The sequence below is a fragment of the Chlamydotis macqueenii genome, chromosome 10 (assembly GCF_036417535.1).
Source record: "Chlamydotis macqueenii isolate bChlMac1 chromosome 10, bChlMac1.mat, whole genome shotgun sequence".
Classification (NCBI taxonomy): domain Eukaryota; kingdom Metazoa; phylum Chordata; class Aves; order Otidiformes; family Otididae; genus Chlamydotis; species Chlamydotis macqueenii.
The window spans coordinates 10468817-10486403 of record NC_141565.1 but is presented as its reverse complement, the minus strand read 5'-3'; the positions used below and the strand labels follow the sequence as shown (position 1 = coordinate 10486403).

At 59.2% G+C, this 17587-nt stretch overlaps 3 protein-coding genes across 3 annotated transcripts; 1 reads left to right on the top strand and 2 right to left on the bottom strand.

Annotated features, from left to right (window-relative positions):
- Window positions 1-3553: 3553 nt before the first annotated feature.
- H1-10 (H1.10 linker histone) lies at window positions 3554-5168 on the top strand. The gene has a single exon (XM_086755523.1). It carries the CDS (start codon window positions 3665-3667, stop codon window positions 4331-4333), a length of 669 nt encoding a protein of 222 aa, XP_086611649.1. The 5' UTR covers window positions 3554-3664; the 3' UTR covers window positions 4334-5168.
- A 2869-nt stretch (window positions 5169-8037) lies between these two features.
- On the bottom strand, window positions 8038-10452 carry LOC147599529 (histone H2A type 2-B). Its single transcript, XM_086755525.1, has 2 exons — window positions 10426-10452; window positions 8038-10353 (listed from the first exon to the last, which is right to left on the bottom strand). The coding sequence occupies exon 2, from the start codon at window positions 10283-10285 to the stop codon at window positions 9905-9907; it is 381 nt and encodes a 126-aa protein (XP_086611651.1). The 5' UTR covers window positions 10286-10353; window positions 10426-10452; the 3' UTR covers window positions 8038-9904.
- Window positions 10453-12087: 1635 nt separating this feature from the next.
- Window positions 12088-17524, bottom strand: HMCES (5-hydroxymethylcytosine binding, ES cell specific). Its single transcript, XM_086755344.1, has 6 exons — window positions 17317-17524; window positions 15366-15509; window positions 14893-15012; window positions 14184-14344; window positions 13606-13798; window positions 12088-13231 (listed from the first exon to the last, which is right to left on the bottom strand). The coding sequence occupies exons 1-6, from the start codon at window positions 17497-17499 to the stop codon at window positions 13025-13027; spliced, it is 1008 nt and encodes a 335-aa protein (XP_086611470.1). The 5' UTR covers window positions 17500-17524; the 3' UTR covers window positions 12088-13024.
- Window positions 17525-17587: the final 63 nt, after the last annotated feature.

Genomic DNA, 17587 nt, shown 5'->3' with positions numbered 1-17587 from the left:
ATAGATAAGAGGGGTGTGTGAGAGAGAACAGCTTTTGCTCCTTTTCTCAGGTATGTATGGATATATCGCTGTATAGAGACAGCAAGAGAGAACAATGTGTGTGAGCGGCTCTCTGCTCACTCTGTGTAGGCATCTACACAAATCTGTGTGTGTGTTCGTGCCCGAACAGCTCAGTATAGATGGTTATGTGCAATTCCACGTATTGAGGAGGGCAGCGTGTCTGTGAAATACCACACACTGGCTCTCTCAGAGTGTGTATATCGATGTGCATAGAGAGAAACCAGTGTGAGAGAGAACAGCTCTCGTCCCCACATCACTATATATGCATACATATGGGAGGAGTGTGCGTGTGGTGAAACTGTCATTTGTGTGTTTGAACAGCGTGCTCTCCCCATCTCTCATCCCCCCGTTTCTATACGCGCCTGCTGTCATGGTTTCGGCCGGGCTGGGGCTCATTCTCTTCCCAGTAGCTGCTGCGTTTTGGATGCAGCGTGGGGTTTGGTATGTGAAGAATGTCAATAATACACTGCTGTTATGAGTTGTTGCTGAGAGATCAAGGACTTTCCCAGCTTCCCAGATTTTGCTGAAGTGCAGGTGCAGGCAGCTGGGAGGGGCGCAGCCAGTACCGCTGACCCAAACTGGCCAGGGGAAGTACTCCACACCACAGCCCTCATGCTCAGCATATAAGGGGAGGTTGGCTCGTGGACTACTCTCTGTGGAAACCACTGGTCCAAGATCACTGCTCGGGGTCATTCCACAACCGCCCTCGGTTCCGCCCCGTGATGGCTGCTTGGGACGCGCTGCATCAGCTGTTGGGTCATTGGGTGGTAAGAAAATGTGCAGCGTTCATTTTATATTTATTATTATAATTATTAATATATATTTTTATTGTTATTATCTCTTCCTTTGGAACGGGGGGGTGGTGAGCTAGTGGCTGCTTGGTGCTTAGTTGCCAGCTGGGGTTAAACCACAACATCTATATAAATATCTATATATATGTATATGTATATAGGTGGTGACAGAGGCGTGTGTGAACATCTCATGCTTTCTCTGTATATATGCATATATATATATATACACACACACAGAGATAGAATTGTGTGTGAGAAGTGTGTCTATATATATTTATAAGCAGGTATGGCTATATACATGTGTACATATGTAGCAATAGTAATGGTGTGAGAACAGCTCCCTTGCTCTCAGTATATATGTACATATGCATATACAGAGCATGTCTAGGTGTGAACAACTCTCTGTTCATATATGTAGATAAAAGAGAGACATACATATATATGAAGAAGACTCGCTGTGTGTATGTAATTATATATGTACATATAGGGAGAGTGTGCATGTGTGTGTTGGGGCTCCCATTCGCTCTGTAGCTCTCCCTCTCAGAAGTGCACACACACACACACAGAGCAGCCCCCTATAGAGTTCATTCCAATTCGTGTATATGTTCATATATTTACACGTGTTGTTTCCCACCATCTCTTTGGGGGCAGGGAGAGGAGCACTCACACAGACGCCCTGGGGCACGGCGTGTGTGGATGTGTGGTGTTCAGCCACCGTGCCCACTGCCAGCACCCACAGCCGCACAAATATGAGTGAGGTCACGGCACTGCCCGGCCTCTCTCACACCCCCAGTTTAAAAAAAAAAAAAAAAAATCATGTTTTTGTCAATGTTTTAAAAATATATACATGTACACTGACCTCTCTTTTAAATTTACATATAGCTATTACAATAAACGTTCTGTATTAGATACATACATTACACACATGACATACACACTCCCTCCATACACCCATAACGTATAGCCAGCTCAGCTGTGAGTTTCCTTTTGGGCACAGCACTGGAGCTACCCATGTAGACACTTACACATGTGTATGTTCCACACACACTACATCCCGGGGATGAGTGTGCAATGCTGCCCGCCCTAGGGTCGAGGGGCTCCCTTTGGGGGGGGGGGTCACTCCCCCCCCTCCCCCCCAGGCACACTCAGGCCTATTCCACCCGCATGCCCCCCCAATCCCCAGGCCGGACACAACTCATCACAGGGGTGCCCAGGCCAGCGGCTGCTATGGGGAGGCAGAGCCCCGCTATTACAGGGGGGTAATCTCTGCTCGGGGGGGGGGGTGGGGGGGGGTAGGGCAGGGGCTGCGACAGGGCTGCAGGTAGGAAAGGGACACGATTGGGCAGGGCCCGGCCCCGGCAAGGACCCAGGGACCCCCAGCACCGCGGGCAGCAGCGGGGGGCTCGGCCGAGGGAAATGGCGGAGCAGAGCCAGGGGATGGGGGGGAGGAGGAGGAAGGGGAGGCGGCGGGGCCGTGCGGGCTCGGCGCAGCGCGCGTGGGCAGGAGGCGGGGTGAGAGAGAGCGTATGCGGGGGTGAACACCCCCCTCCACGCCCTCCCTGTCCCGGCACAGACGCGTGCCTGCTGCGGGAGTGCCCCCGCGCACTCGCAGCCCCGGCCCAGCCGTGGTGGGGGGGATCACAGGAATCCCATTCCCCACGTGCGGGGGGCGAGGGGCCCCTCCAGGCCTGGCGCCGGGGCTCTGCAAGGGCTGGGGGAGAGTTAGGCATCCCCCTTCCCGCGGGAAGTCTAGTCCTCGCCGTGGGATTTGGGGAGTTGGTGTACTTGGGGGGGGGGGGGGGCGTGGAGGGGGGTGTTTCATAGCACCGCTGCTGCACCCCCCCAGCCCATGCAGAGGTCCTGCAGGCAGCGGGACTACGGGCTGCCCCCGCCTCCTCCCCCCCCCACCCGCGGCGCGGAGGGGTGGCTGCGGCGGCAGCGATACAGGCCCCCCCCCACCCCCGCACTGTGCCAAGCCGGAGGACCCCCCCCCCCAACCCGCCACCGGCAGCCCACCAGGCCCCGCCGCGCTGCCCGCGTCCTCCGCTGCGGGGCGATGCCCGCCTGGGGGGAAGGGGGGGGGGGGGGAGCACACCGCGCACGCGGGGCTCCCCCCTCGAGGGCCCCGACCGGGCGGCCGTGGGGGCAGGGGTCGATGGGGGGGCGGCCCCCGGCGCCGGGGCGGGGACCCCCGGCCTCGGCGCGCCGTCTCCGCGCTGCTGCCGGCGGCCGCGGGAGGGCGTCGCCTGTGTTAGTTCCCTCCGGAGAACCCGGGGCCAGCGCCGCCGCCGCCCCCCCCCGCCGCCCGCCGCTCGCCTCCCCCCGCAGCGGCCCCTCTTGGGCAGCGGGCGGCGGCGGCGGCGACGCGCGGGGGGGCCGCTGCGGGGCCCCAGCCGCCGCCACGCCAGGCGCCCCCCTCCTCGCTCCATCCGCCGTGCCGGGCGCGTCCCCGAAATCGCGGCGGGGGGCGGCGGGCGGGGCGCGGCGAGGGGCGGGGGGGCGGCGGCGGGCTGGGGGGCGGCGGGGTGCGAGGCGGCGGGCGGGCGGGGCGGCGCGGGGGGGCCGGGCGGCGGCGCGGGAGCCCCGCGAAAGGGCCCGAAGAAGCACAAGTTGGAGCTGGCGGCGGACCAGGCTGTTGTTGTTCTCAACGTGGTCCGCCCCGCGCCCATATAAAGGGCTGTGGCGGCGCCCGCCCCTCCAGAAGGCGGCGGCGGCGGCGCGGAGCCGGACGGAGCGGAGGTGGAGAGCAGTGAGCCCCGCCGGGCCTCCGCCACGCCGCCCCTGCCCGCCCACGTCCCGTGTCGCGCAGCACCATGTCAGTGGAGCTGGAAGAAGCTGATCTGCCCCTGACCGAGGCGGAGGAGGTACCGCTCGCCCCGGAGAAGAAAGCGGCTGCTAAGAAAGCGAAAGGCGGCGGCGGCGGCGGCTCCTCCTCGCTGTCGCCGTCGAAGAAGAAGAAGAACAACAAGAAAAAGAACCAGCCGGGCAAATACAGCCAGCTGGTGGTGGAGACGATCCGCAAGCTGGGCGAGCGCAATGGCTCCTCGCTGGCCAAGATCTACAACGAGGCCAAGAAGGTGGCCTGGTTCGACCAGCAGAACGGCAGAACCTACCTGAAGTACTCCATCAAGGCGCTGGTGCAGAACGACACGCTGCTGCAGGTCAAGGGCACCGGCGCCAACGGCTCCTTCAAGCTCAACAGGAAGAAGCTGGAAGGCGGCGGCGACGGGGGCGCGGGCAGCGGCGCCCACAAGTCGCACAAGAAGGCGACGGCCTCCACGTCCCGGCGGGCGGAGAAGAAGCCGGCGGCCAAGAGCAAGAAGCCGGAGAAGAAATCGCACAAGAAGGGAGCCGGCGGCGCGGCGGCGAAGAAGGACAAGGGCAAAGCCAAGAAGGCCACCAAGAAGGGAGCCGCGTCCCCCGGGGGCAAGAAGGTGAAGAAGTCCGCAAAGCCCAAGGCGCTCAAGAGCAGGAAGGCATGAGAGCGGGGCGCAGGGAGCCCCCCCCCCCAGTCCCCCCGCCGCCCCCCGGACTGTGAGCCCCGCGGCACAGACTGCTCTGAGGACGGACCCAGGGGACCCGCTTTGTCTTTGTGTTGCTGACTCGGCTCCGCAGCCGCCGCCGTGCGCGGTGAGCGGGGCTGCGGCTGCCCCAGCCCTCCCCCCCCCACCCCCACCGCCCCTTTCTTTTTTCCATTTCCCCCCCTTCCCCACCCCGCGGCTTCTACCCGATCGCGCCCTTTTGTTTTCGGCCGTGCCCCTCCCCGAGTGTAGACGGTTCCGGATCCAGGCCCCCCCCCCCCCCCCCCCACGTCTCCCCGGTGCTTTACAGGGTTTTTTTGTTGTGGTTTTTTTTTTTTTTTTTTCCCGCCCGGTTTCCATAGCAGCCATTTTGCGGCGGCGCCCCCGCTGCCCCCCGCGCCACGTGGGCCGGCTCCCGCCGCCCGGGTCCGCGCCGCGCCCCGCCCCTCCCGCCGGGCGCTCCGTGCCTGCTCGCCGCGATTTCGAAAAGCCACGGCGCCCCCTATTGGCTCCCGCCCCCTCCCGACGCCATGGCAACGGCCCGTTGGGCGCCAATTGGCCACCGCGGCGTCGGGCGCTCTTAAAGGGCCGGCGCTCGCTGGGCGGGACGGCCCGCGGGGACCCCCGGGCCGCCGGTTCAGGTCGCATCTTCAATGGCCTTTAATTTTTTTTTTTTTAAACGGTTTTGGGTTGGTTTTGGTTAATTTTTTAGGGGATGGTGGGTTTTTTTTGTTTCCGTTTATTTTTTTTTTTCTTTTCATTTATCGTCGTTTCAAATAAATTGTTAAAAAACGTCGAGCTGTGGTGTACTCCCTGCAGGCCTGGGAGCGGGCGGGGAGGGCCGGGGGCCAGCGGGCCGTGCCGCGTCGGTCCCCGCGGAGGAGGCGGGCGGGGGGGGGAGCTGCTCCCCGCCCAGATGTTGATGTGCCGGAGCGGACCCGGGGAGGAGCTGCGCGGCTCCCAGCGGGAAGGGCAGGAGCAGAGGGGTGAGGATTCCCCCGCCGGGGAGCAGAGCGGTCCCTCCGCGGCTGCGCGCCCCCACCTTCGAGCCCCGGCTGCTGGGGGGCGGTTTGTTCCCCCCCCCCCGCCGGAGGTGGGGTTCGCGCTGCGCGCACGGGGAGGGCGCTGGGAGCCGAGGCCCACGGCACCCCCCGTGCCTCCGTGGCTGTGCCTATTTATAGCCCGCACCAGCGCGGTTGCATAAAGCCCTGCCGGGGAATCTGGGCCATCTTGTTCTGCAGGAACGCAGGGCGAGCCCGCAGCTCCACACTCGCCCCCTCCCCGCACACCAGGGACCCCCAGCTTATACCGGGGCTGTAGCCCGACCCGCGTGTTTGCTCTCTGCAGCAGGATGGCAGGGGGCAGCGCAGTCGCACCGTACCCCACGGGTGGGCCGTGGTTAAGCGCGCAGCAGGGCAGCGCTGCCCTCGGGCCCAGCCCTCAGTAACAGCCCCGCACCGGGGTCCAGCTCGGCCACCCGTGCCAGCGAGGGAGGGGGGTATCGAGCAGGAGCACCACCCCCCTCCCAGGGCCTGGGGAGGCTAAGGCCACCACGAGGAGGGGACAGAGGGACAGCAGCCAGCCAGTGCCTGGGGACAGCCACAATCCCAGCCAGCAGCAGGACCCTTTGGCTTTCCCAAAAAAGGAGCAGCCCCCTCCCTCCAGGGCCCAGGCCCTGTGTAGCTGCTCTATCCCCATCCCTCTTAGAGCACGAGCAGGGAGGAAAGAAGCAAGTTTCCTTCCCTGAAGAAAGGTCCATCAGCTAAATTTGGCAGGAGGAGCCAGCTGTGCTCCTGGAGGAGACCAGCCAGCTACACTGCTTCTGGGAGGCAGTGGCATCCCTCCAGGTCTATATTTAGGACCAGCCACCACCCCCCTGCCCGTGAAAGTCCCACACCAAGCTTGAGCACCTGCCAGCGACCTCGGGTAGCAGGAGAGAGCTGCCGCGTTCCAGCACTGATCTGCAGTTGTCTCCTCAGTCAATAGATGACACTGCAGGTTTTGGAGCCGATGCCATCACCAAGGGAGGTGAAGAGGGTGACACACAGGAGCCCTCGCCTCTTGGTCAGAGGGGCTGGCAGCCTCTTACCCCACAGGTCGCGAGTGCCAGGAGCTGTGATGCTGGAGCATCCCTGAGTGAACTCCCATGGGTGCTGCTCTGGTGAGAAACCCAAGCCCCGAGGGGTTCCAAGGGCCAGTGGCTCCAGTCTCGTCACCAAACACAGCCAGTCCCAGAGCTGAGGCACACAGCTGGTGGAGACTCTGCTGTGCACAGGGAAGGGCACAGCCGCCTCCTACAGCGGACAGCTTCAGTTCTAGGTCCGTGCTTGCCTCACCTTCAGGTGCCCAAGAGGCAGCAGAGGCAAAGCCCTGCAGGCTCCCTGCCCTCTCAAGGGAAGCACAGACCAACAGATGCCCGTTCAGGCTGCGTGACCTCAGGGAAGGCTCTACTCAGCCAAGACCCTCACCATTTTATGAGCTCAACTGCTCTGGTGCTATGAAGCACTCAGAAGAGCCACGGCTAGCAACACTGCTCAAGAAAGCCACAAGAACCCATCTCTGGAGCCGCAGCCTTAAAGGTGACAGTATCCATTCCAGCTTTCTAGTGAAGACCAGGACTTCCACTCCCCTGGTCATGGCAATGTTCAGATGCAAGGTGTAGGAGGTGACCAAGGCCAAGCACTTCGTCAACACTTGGTGAGACAGACAGGATTTCCTTTGGTCCTCATTGCAACAGTCCAGCTTGTCTGTCACATGGCTGGCAGAGGAAGCTCAGAACCCCACTGGAGCTCAGTGTCAAGGGCACTATGGGTGCCACCAGCTCCTAGTTACAGGTGCAGGCATCACCCCACCAGCCTGGGTCAGAGCCACGCAATGGCTAAGGTGGCTACAGAGCTATTCAGCCCTGCCTATACTGAGCAGCAGCCCAAGCTGTCCCTGGTCCCTGCCCCAGGGCACCCCCAACCGCTTAAAACTCGTTTCTGCCTTTTGCTCTGGACAAAATGTTTGGTAGGGCAGGAGGCAGCATACTGTCCTATAGAGACCAGCCCAGCAGCTCCAGTCCTGACCCACACCTCCCATAGCCCAGCACAGACCTTGCCAGCACCCAACCTTGACTGCACTACAAGTTGTCCAAGCTTCCCACAACCCAAAACCCAAGCAGGGAGCAACTCCGGCTTGCACGCCAGACACCAGGACAGCAAACTGGGTTATGTCCAACAAAGGGAGCAGGTGTTGGAATAAGAAACAGCCCCAGGCCTCCTCTCTTGCCATTAGGATCAGCTTTTCCCATCTGACCTCTGGAAGCCCATCTCCACCAACTTGCCCTGCAAGGTCACCCAGAGGGTCCTGCGACAGCCCCCTCCAGCACTGGGGTAGGGTCCAGCCTCACTCCTTTCTGCTGCTCCCAGTCCAAGCTCCCTGACACTGGTACCAGAGCGACTGGGCAATGTGGCATTCCCATAGCAGGGAGAAAAGCCAGAGAAGGGTTTTATCTGCTCCCAGGGGTTGGATAGAAAAGATAGGGAAAGCTTCTGCTGGCCAGATCTGGTGTGCTACTAGTCCTTTCTGCTCAGAGAAAGCCAAGCCCAGACACCAAGCTGCCACCAGAGAGCCTGCTCCTGCAGACCGCTGCCAGCTTCAGTGAGGTGACAAGACACAGCACATTTGACAGCATTCAACAGGGAACCAGTTTAATCAGACAGTGGGTTTGCACCGTTATTTTCAGTATCACAAGTTCTGCATTTTTCTAATAAATACAAAGCACTCTTGGGTTGTACAGAACACTGGTCCTGGAGAAAACAAGAGGGAGAGGACAAGACACTCTGATACAGACACAGACCACCATGCTGGGCAGCAGGAAGGAAACCCCTCATCCTCACCCCTCCAACAGCAACAGTCACGCTACAGGATGAAGAGAGACCCCGGTGGGTCCATGTCACAGCAGTAGGGCTGTGCCCAGCTGCCCCCCACCCATTCATCGTCAGGGTACCCCAGCATAACTGCAGGACACATCCACACCCCCGTTAGCACGACAGTAACGAATACACCACTTCCACATTCCACAACAGAGTGAAAAACCCCTTCATAAAACCAGCTGACAAGCATCCAGGATCATCTGCTCCAGATAATGACTCAGAGCCAGGGTAAGGTACTTCATCCACAAGATTAACAGAGGATTCAATAGGTTGAACACATGCTACTCACAGCACATAAACAGAAATCGCTTTTTTTTTTTACTTAAAAAAAAACATGTTATGAAGGTCTACAGTCCAATTGCCTAGACACTGCCGCATGCACATGACTATCGGACTCCACAGAAGCGGGCTGCTCTGGGCAGCCAGGAAATCTGTCTCTGCATCAGCTATTTCAGGTGTCATGGGACAGCTAGCCTGCCCCCATGCTCGCACATTATCCACACAACCATTAAATAAATAGGGTACTAGCTAAGAGTGGGTTTATACAAACTCTAGGGCTGTTTTTTTAAAAAAAAAATATTAATCCATAGAGCGTTACAGTTAACAGATATCATCATCACTTTATTTCTCAAAACCAGAAATAGTGTTGAACAAACAAACAAACAACAACAAAAAGAAGACACAGGATATCATTTCCAGAAGTGCAACCAGGGTACAGGGTAGCTCTCAGCAAGACGAAGGGCTTCTGCAGCTGGGAGAAGAGGGGAGCCACAGCAGAAGATGGCAGCTCCCGCTCTCGGCAGGCGCCTGACCTTGCGACGCTCTCCGAGGGGATTTGTCACCGCAGCCTCCACCCCACCCCGCTAGCGGGACCCACGGGATGTGGGCCCACCAAGTCCACCAGCGCCCACTGAGCCAGGGAGCTGCGGAAACGTGACTTTGCAGGGAGGTACCCCAAAATAACAGACCTTAAAATAAATAGGACCAGAGCTTCTTTACGGTAGGCAATGCACTAGCTTTACCAGGAACAAAACTAAGACTAACAGTCACTTCTTGCCAACGGAGAAACTTTTCCTCCTTTTCACATTTTCCAGCCCCTTGCCCTCCCCACTGCAGTGCAGCCAGGTTGGCATTGCTAGGGGGTGAGGCAGGGGTACAGCAGCGAGTCCCACCCTCACGCCAGGGCACACAGGGCCAGCTCGGGGGGGTCCTGCACAGCCTGAGGGCCGGCAAAGAGGAGAGGCAGCCAGGAGTGCCCGTGTCCATCCCCACACCAGCCAAAACAGTCCTCAGCAGCTCCACACCAAGACCCAGCCATATGGCTCCGGATGCCACCACCACTCACAGCTGTGATCCAACTGCCTCCTCCAAGAACATTTCTTCCAGAGGGAAGAGGGGCAGGGCAGGGGCCAAAGCAGGACCTGAGCTCACCCATGCTCCCCCAGCACCCTGCTGCAGCCCAGGCCGAGCGGCTAGCGGAGGGCTGGCAGGGGGCTGCCAGGGCTCACCACCCAGCCGAGGCTGGGAGCAGGAAGGGGAACCCCAGCCGCATCGGGAGAGGAAGATAGGGCAGGGCGGGGTGAAGGTGGGGGGGAGGGGGGAAGGGGAGCAGCGCTCACTTCTTGGAGCTCTGCGTCTTCTTGGGCAGCAGCACGGCCTGGATGTTGGGCAGGACGCCGCCCTGGGCGATGGTCACGCCGCCCAGCAGCTTGTTGAGCTCCTCGTCGTTGCGGATGGCGAGCTGCAGGTGCCGCGGGATGATGCGCGTCTTCTTGTTGTCGCGGGCCGCGTTGCCCGCCAGCTCCAGGATCTCAGCCGAGAGGTATTCCAGCACCGCCGCCAGGTACACCGGCGCCCCGGCGCCCACCCGCTCCGCGTAGTTACCCTTCCGCAGCAACCGGTGCACCCGACCCACGGGGAACTGCAGCCCGGCCCGCGACGAGCGCGACTTGGCCTTGGCCCGCGCTTTGCCACCGGACTTCCCCCGGCCCGACATGGCCGGTAGGCAGCGGCCCCTCGCCGCTGCCTCTCCTAAGAAACGCCGCGCACAGACGGTTCCGGCGCCTGCAGGGAGACAAACGCCGTTACACCGCGCCGGGGCCCCGCCGTCCCCGCCCGCTGCCGCGCCGCCCTTACCCGCAGCTGCTCCCGCTCCGCCCTGCGCGCCGCCCGCCGCCGCACTGCCAGCGCCGCCGCCGCCGCGCCGCGGATATCCCTGCCCGCCCCGCCGCCCGACTCTTCCCATTGGTTGTCTCCGCCGCCGGCGCGGCGTTGATTGGTCACCGCGTCGATCCCTGATTTGCATAGGGCTCGCAGCGCCCCGGCTCTGCCGCGGGGCCGGCGCCCAGGGCAGCGTCGGGCGGGGGTTGGGGCAGGGGGGGTCCGGGCTCCCAACCGGCCAAGCCCGGCCGCAGCCAGCGCTCCCCCCATGTCCTTTCTGGCTGGGCTGGGGCCTAGAGCGGGGGGTTTGACTGAAGCCCCTGCGAATGTCCCGGCAGCGGGGCTCCTCACCGGCAGCCCCTTTTTGCCTTGCCCAAAATCGTAGCCCCCTTCTCGGCCAGCGGGATGCCTCTTCTGGGGGGGGGGGGTGCCAGGGTCTGCGGGGCGGGGAGGATGCTCCGGGGAGGGGAGAGCCCCTCGATGGGGGGCTCTCCCCTCCCCGGAGCATTCCCCCCCTCCCCCCCCCGCCCGCAGCAGGCACTGCCCTCCCTGCCAGAGCATCATCAATTAAAAGGGAAAAAGTTGCTCCCAAGCCAGTTTGTTTTTCTTGGCGGGGCAGGTCATGCCGAGCTGAGTGCAGTCATCTCCTTGCCAGGTAGGAGCAACCGCTGCAAACGGCATTGAGCCAGCAGCCAGGCTCCAGTTTAAAGGTGGTGTATGTTCAGCAGTAACACTTCCTCAGCATAATTTTTTTTTTCCGGTGGTGATGCTGCCAGTGCTCACAGCCTGGAGGGAGATAATCTGTACCTTGCATCGCCTCTGCCTCCCCATGGGAAGGATTATGTTCCCCAGAGCAGGGAAAGGTAAGCATCCCCAACTTGTGCTCAGCATCTTCACTCCCTCCACGGCTACTTGAGACCTGAAATGAATTTGAGATGAGCTGGCGCCCTTTGGAAAAGTCTGATCTGTGCTTAGCGTCAGCCAGGCCAGGGCAGCTGAGCTGCTCACCCAGCGATGGCCAGGCAGGGAGCGAAACCTCCCTCATGCAGCCCACAAGGACAGGCACCAAGGTGACAGCCCCAGCACGTGAAAACCTATTTATTCCAGCGGGAGCTGCTAATGCAGGAACTCTCTTGCCTTGTGTCACCGTGGGAGCAACGAGGAGCCAGCTAGCAACAGACTTTATGGCTGGAAATCCTAAACCCATCCCAGCTTCTCCATAAACCAGGAGACCTTCTGGGCTCAGCCGCCTCTGTGGCACGCGAGGGATTCAGGGACAGATTTGGCTCCGAGAGTGCTCGGGTCTCCCTGTGTGCCTGTCTTAGAGCTCGCGCCTGAGCTCCACTGTCCCTCCCTAGGGATAAGCCCCAGCTACGGCTGTCCCTGCAGCTCCCCAGGGCCAGATCATTCAAGAGGAACCCCAAAACAAATCCCCAGGGAATATTTTCCCCTGGCAAGTGGAAATGCTCCAGCAAGTTGGCCCTGCCGGTACCCTGAGAGCTCAGCAGTGGGTAGCTGGTCTCCCCCTCAGCAGATGGAGAGGAGGTACAAGCTCTTTGTGCCAAACAGGAGCACAGGTGCTTCGCTCGGCAAAGGGGACACATGGACATGCACACGGACAAGGGCACGGCGCAGTCAAACAGTTAATCCCATTTTATTGTTTCCAATAAGTTCCAACTTCCAAGTGAAGTACCGCTTCCCAGCATGGGTCCCACTGTGTAAGGCTTTTGGTCTGTAACATCTGGCTGTTTACAAAATCCCTGACCTCAAAAACAACTGCCCTGTGCTGTTCTGTAATGGCACTTTGGTTATCTGGGCTTTAATCAATGACCTTTATGAACAAGGCACAGCGCATCCCTCCACAGACCAAGAAAATCCTCTCTAAGCCTTCAAATCCCATTAACAAAATGATTGTACAAACAACGTGACCAAGACACGCTGTCCCACCCCACTGCCCGCAAGGAAACCGAAGTCCAGCTCCTCCCAGGTGCCACTTAAACGTCTCCCTGTTTAGGAGCCACAAATGCAGCGCTGGTGCAGAGCGAGAGGACTCTGGCAGATCTTCCCAGCCCGGGGTTTCTTCACAGTACGAGTTGCACGGTCCCCTGTACTGCAGCCAACTTTTGAGGGCAAGCGTATTAGAAAGGAATTTGTACAGAATCAACATGGAATTAAATGGAAAAGAGGTGTCAGTTTAATATCAAAAAATGGGAAAAGAAAACGGAAGGAGACATGAACACAAACACTGTCAGAAGACAGAAGCTACTCCTCCCCAGCAGGCTAAGGTGCTTCACTGGGCTTTATCTTTGCTTGGTAGGAGTGACTGGCAGGGAGGGAGGCCAGCAGGTTATATTCATTCCCGTCAGCATAAGAAGCAGCCAAAACCTTTAAAGACAAACACTGACCTTTAACAAAACACAAAAATCATCAGGGACAACAACCTAGAGTATTGAATCTACACCTGAGAAGCTTGGAGAATCTCAATACCAGGCTGCAAAGCCTTCCAAAAAACCATTCATCATTCTGCTTAGGAAAAGCAGGAGGAAAAAGGATGGCCAGCCATCCCAGCTGGTGCCTAAGCCTTGCGCTTCTTCGCAGCCGGCTCTCCCTCCTTCCCCAGCCACTGCTGCAGGATATCTGCACTGGTTTTCTTGGGCGAAGGGCTGTGGATGAACTGACTCGTCCACCTGGGCAAATCGTTTTCTTTCTTCTGGGGAGAGCCCTCCTGGGAGTTTTTTAACCAGCTCAGCATCGCTTTGCTGCTTGGGGTGGCTTTGACCTCCTGGAGAGACAAAAGACAGTGTGAGAGAAGTCAGACGCAGGGCAGGCAGCCAATGGCAAGAGCTGGTCCAGAGCGGGATGCGGCGGTGGAGCTGCGGCCCTGCCTGCCATCAGGCACATCTGCAGGAGGTTCCCTGAGCTGCTGGGAACAGACTTGTCCAAGACCCATTTCACATGGTATTTGCTTCATTTGGCAGAGAAATCCTGGCACAGGGTGTCAGTTTATTTCTGGAAGCAGAGGGAAGGGAGTCTGTTCGAGGCTCTGCACTCCAGCATCAAGCACAGGCACGCCTCCTGGGACCTGGCAGCACCGTCCCCGCTCAGGGACATCACCCTGGCCAAGCTCTCCCCTGCCAAGCCCCCGCCAGCACTCACCTTTTTGGCCCCCAGCTCGATGGGTGTGAGACACTCAGGCGTGTTGTTGCGGACACTGTTGACAAAAGTGGACACCGGGTGGAAAATTATGTTCTCCGTGGGCTGGATGAGTTTAACCGCTTCTTGGGTTGGCACTTCAGCAAAGTCCAGCCATTTTCTGATGGCCTCGTCCCCGTCCAGGATGGCTGGCATCCTAGGGGACAAAATAGTTGGAGCTAAAAGCCCGTGCCGATATGGCAAAAGCCAGGCTTGTAGGCTAGCAGGGAGCTGGCAGGTCGGGGAATCGGGGAAAACCGAAGCAGCAGGATGCTGTTCCGCAAGGCGGAGCGCGTGCTCGCTTTGCCCAGGTAGCTGCTTTGCTGGAAGAGGCAGAGGGGTTGACTGCCAGGCCCTGGGGAGGCAGAGAGTGATCCAACCCCAAAATGTGATCTAACTCCAACGCCACCCGCCGGGGGAACCGAGATGGTGATTTATGGAAAGGGCGTAAGCCAGTGACCCGAAACGAGCTGGTAACGTTGTAGCATTTTGCAGCTTTCCTCCCCAGTGCCCTGCAGCCCTCCCTTCCAGCTCTCACTTGCCTGTGATGGATGAAGCTCACGTCCTTGGAGGCATCTACAGTGATGATGGTGTAAGTATACAGCATTTCTCCTCCCGCCGGCGGCTCCCAGCAGTCGAAAATCCCAGCCATGGTGAGCAACCTCCATCCTTTCCATTCCTCATCTCCCTCCTTCTCCTCGGCCTGCGGGAGAGAGGCCCCATCACCCTGGTCAGTGCCGACCCACGAGCAGCCGAAGCACCGCAGACTTGCCAGTGCTACGGCAGATCTAAGTCATGAGCTGAACTAATCTGCGGGCTTTCCAGGAGCCTTTCTACTAATTTGAGGTAACTCCAGGAGAGGTACCAGGAGCCTCATCTTCCCACAGGCAAGCCAGCGCCCTCCTCCCCTTCTGAACCATCGCAAAGGAAAGAGGTAGTGAAACTCCCAGCCCAGTCCCCTGTGAGACACATCGCCCACCCATGCAAATATCCGGCACGCGGGGAGCAGCGAGCGTGACGGCAGGGACGCTGCAGCACTGTTTACAGCCAGGGGATGACAGCAGCGGAGACTGCCGGACACAGAGGAATGCCGGGGTGCCGAGCCTGCCACGGAACAGAGCCCCATGGGGAAACAGAGACCCCCAGAGATGGCCAGAGTTGGAGGGAAGGGGGCTTTATCCCAGGGCAGCTGGAGGGAGCAGGGACCCAGAGCTGGGCACAAGCGTTCAGACACTGCGAGTGACTCCGTACCACAGCGTCCTTTTTCTGGGGGAAGTAAATGAAATACGGCTGCTTCCCCCCGCTGAGCTGCTGCCACTCATAGAAGCCATCCGCCAGGACCACGCAGCGCTTGCCCTTGAGGAGAGCACCCTGAGGGAGAGGAAGCACAAGTGAGCTGTGAACAGCAGCCTCGGGAAGCCTGCGAGGGAGGACGGGGGCTCCTGGGACCACCCAGCACACTCGCTCCCTCTCAGGGCTCCCCTGAACTGCCCCGTGGGGTGAACAAACACCACCACCAGCACTGTGATGAAAGATGAGCTGCACCAGCAACAACCTTTTCAGTTCTTCTATTTTAATAAAATCTGCCAGCTCTGCAGTAGAGGGACTTACTCCCCTGTGCAGCAGGCAAACGGTGACTGGTACTCGCTAGGAAGACGCTTCAGCTCCAGTTCTGCCAACTGTGAGAGCTCTTCAAGCTGGACACAAGGACAGCAGCAACTCACCTTGTAGGAGGACTTCTTCAGCATGGTATCGCTGCGGCAGTTGGAGGTATTAAACTGCATTTTGGAGGGGTCGTCCTTTTTGAACCAGGAGGGAATCAGGCCCCAGCGCATGTCCATGAGGACCCGCTCCGAGGAGTCCGCATCCTTTCGAATGAGACAGAGAAACACCTCAAGTCAGGGCCTCATCACAGGGACCGCGAGCATCCCAGCAGCTGGAGAGGGGGGCTTCGCAGAGCCCTGCGGAAACAGCTTCTCCCCCTGCAAGGGGGGAACAGGCTGGCCTCTCTGGCGAGAGCTGAGCTGCAGCACCAAATCTGCCTCTGCTCTTCTGCAGGGATGCCACTCACATGCCAAGCAGAGATAACCGCTAGTTATAACCCTTTGCATATTCTTAACTGCTTTCCCATAAGAATTGATCTTCAGCAGAAAGCACAAGAATATTTTGCTCCAGACGACTCTCCGGAGGAATGAACACAGTTTTTCTTCAATGGGAAGCAGCTGTACATGAGAGCTCCCCAGCTCCTCAGTAAACGGTCTTGTCGGGCTGGTGTTAAGGTCCTCAGAGCTCCTCTCTCTCCAGCGAGCGTCCCAAAGGGTGTAAGCCTCACCTTCATTTTAATAACCTGATTTCCGCTGCCCCGGTTCACTTTCACTCCTTGCGCTTTGCATATCACCTGCCTTCAGACAATGGAAACAGCTTGCGGCTTTCACTTCTCCCCCAGCTCGCTCTTGCTTTCTGCCAGCGGCCGCCAGCGCCAGGCAGCCCACAGCTGGGCCGAGCGAGGCCCCGGGGTGCGTTTGCTCACAGAGAACGGCAGTAGATGCACATGTATATACCTACCATGGCCGTGTATACATAGGGACATGTACATGCCCTGCTCTGTAAAGTCTTCCAGAGCCTCTCACAGATCAGGAGCGGCAAAAAGGGGGACCTTACGCCACACCTGTGTCCTAACAACTTGAACAGAGACAGCCAACCAAGCAGGTGTCTCCTTGTGACCTGTATCACGCTCCCAGCCCCGTATTCCTCTGATCAGCTGCTCTCGGGGGGACGTGGGACCCCAAAGCAGGAAAGGAGGGTATGAAGGATGCCTGAGAGCATCGCTCATGGCTCTCCAAAGCATCCCACCCCATCATCCCCTGCACCAGTAACGGCTGCGAAGTGCAGCGGCCCCATTTGCTGCCCCACGGGCCAGGGCAGAAAGAGCGCAGGGAGCCCAGCTTGGGGCGTTTCAATTCAGTGCTCCCAGCTTCACCCCTCTGAACACGAAAGAGCAGTAGTTTGCTAGGCACCCTCTTATGCAGAAACCAAACAAGACACACACACAGTCGTACAAGCTGCTTAGGTTGTCTGGGGAAGGGCTGTGAGGCTTAAATCAGCTGCGATAACGGTTACCACAGGTGTACAGTTATTTTACAGCTCTGAAGTTGTGATTTTTTTTTTTCTCTACCAATGCAACCTGGACACTCTCAGCAGTGTTACGAAGTGCAAAAAAAAAAAAAAAAAGCCTCGGGAAAGCAGCATAAAACCAGAGGAGCAATTCTAGACATTTGGGAAAAAATTCCACCACAGTTAACCACTTATATAAGAATTTTTTTTTTCAGAAAATACAACATGATGCTGGAAGCACGGTGCCGATTCCCCGCCCTCCTTAGGAACACCAACACTAACAAGAAGAGACACCTTTGCAATGAGAAAATTCAATGCTTGCCATGTACCCCGAGCAAAGCGAAGCCAAGCAAGCTGCTGCAAGTCCCATCGGGTACCGCACCCCCCCGGGAAGCACAACAGGGGATGCACAGCAGCCATGCAGGGTTTGTTTGGGTTTTTGTTTTGTTTTGTTTTTTTTTTTTTGCGCAGCAGCAACCAGGCACCCGAGGCAAAAGGGCCACTGCCGGAGCCGGGCTGAGGCCCCGGTTTTGTTTGGCAAAGCGAGGGGAGGGGAGGTACCTGCTGGAGGTGCCGGCGGGAGAGCAGCACCGGGCCGCTGGACTGCGGACCCTTGTTGTAGGAAGGCCGGTACCTCTCGGCCCGGATCCACTCGGGCTGCCGCCGCCGGCCCCCCCGGTCGAGGTAGGCGCAGGCCCGGCGCAGGTTGTCGGCTCCCAGCGAGCAGGCCGTCCTCCCGCACATCCCGACCGCCTCTGCGGGCCACCCGCCCCGCCGGGGCGCGGGCAACGGGCCCGGGCGGCAGCTCCGCCCCGACGGGGAGGCGGCTGCG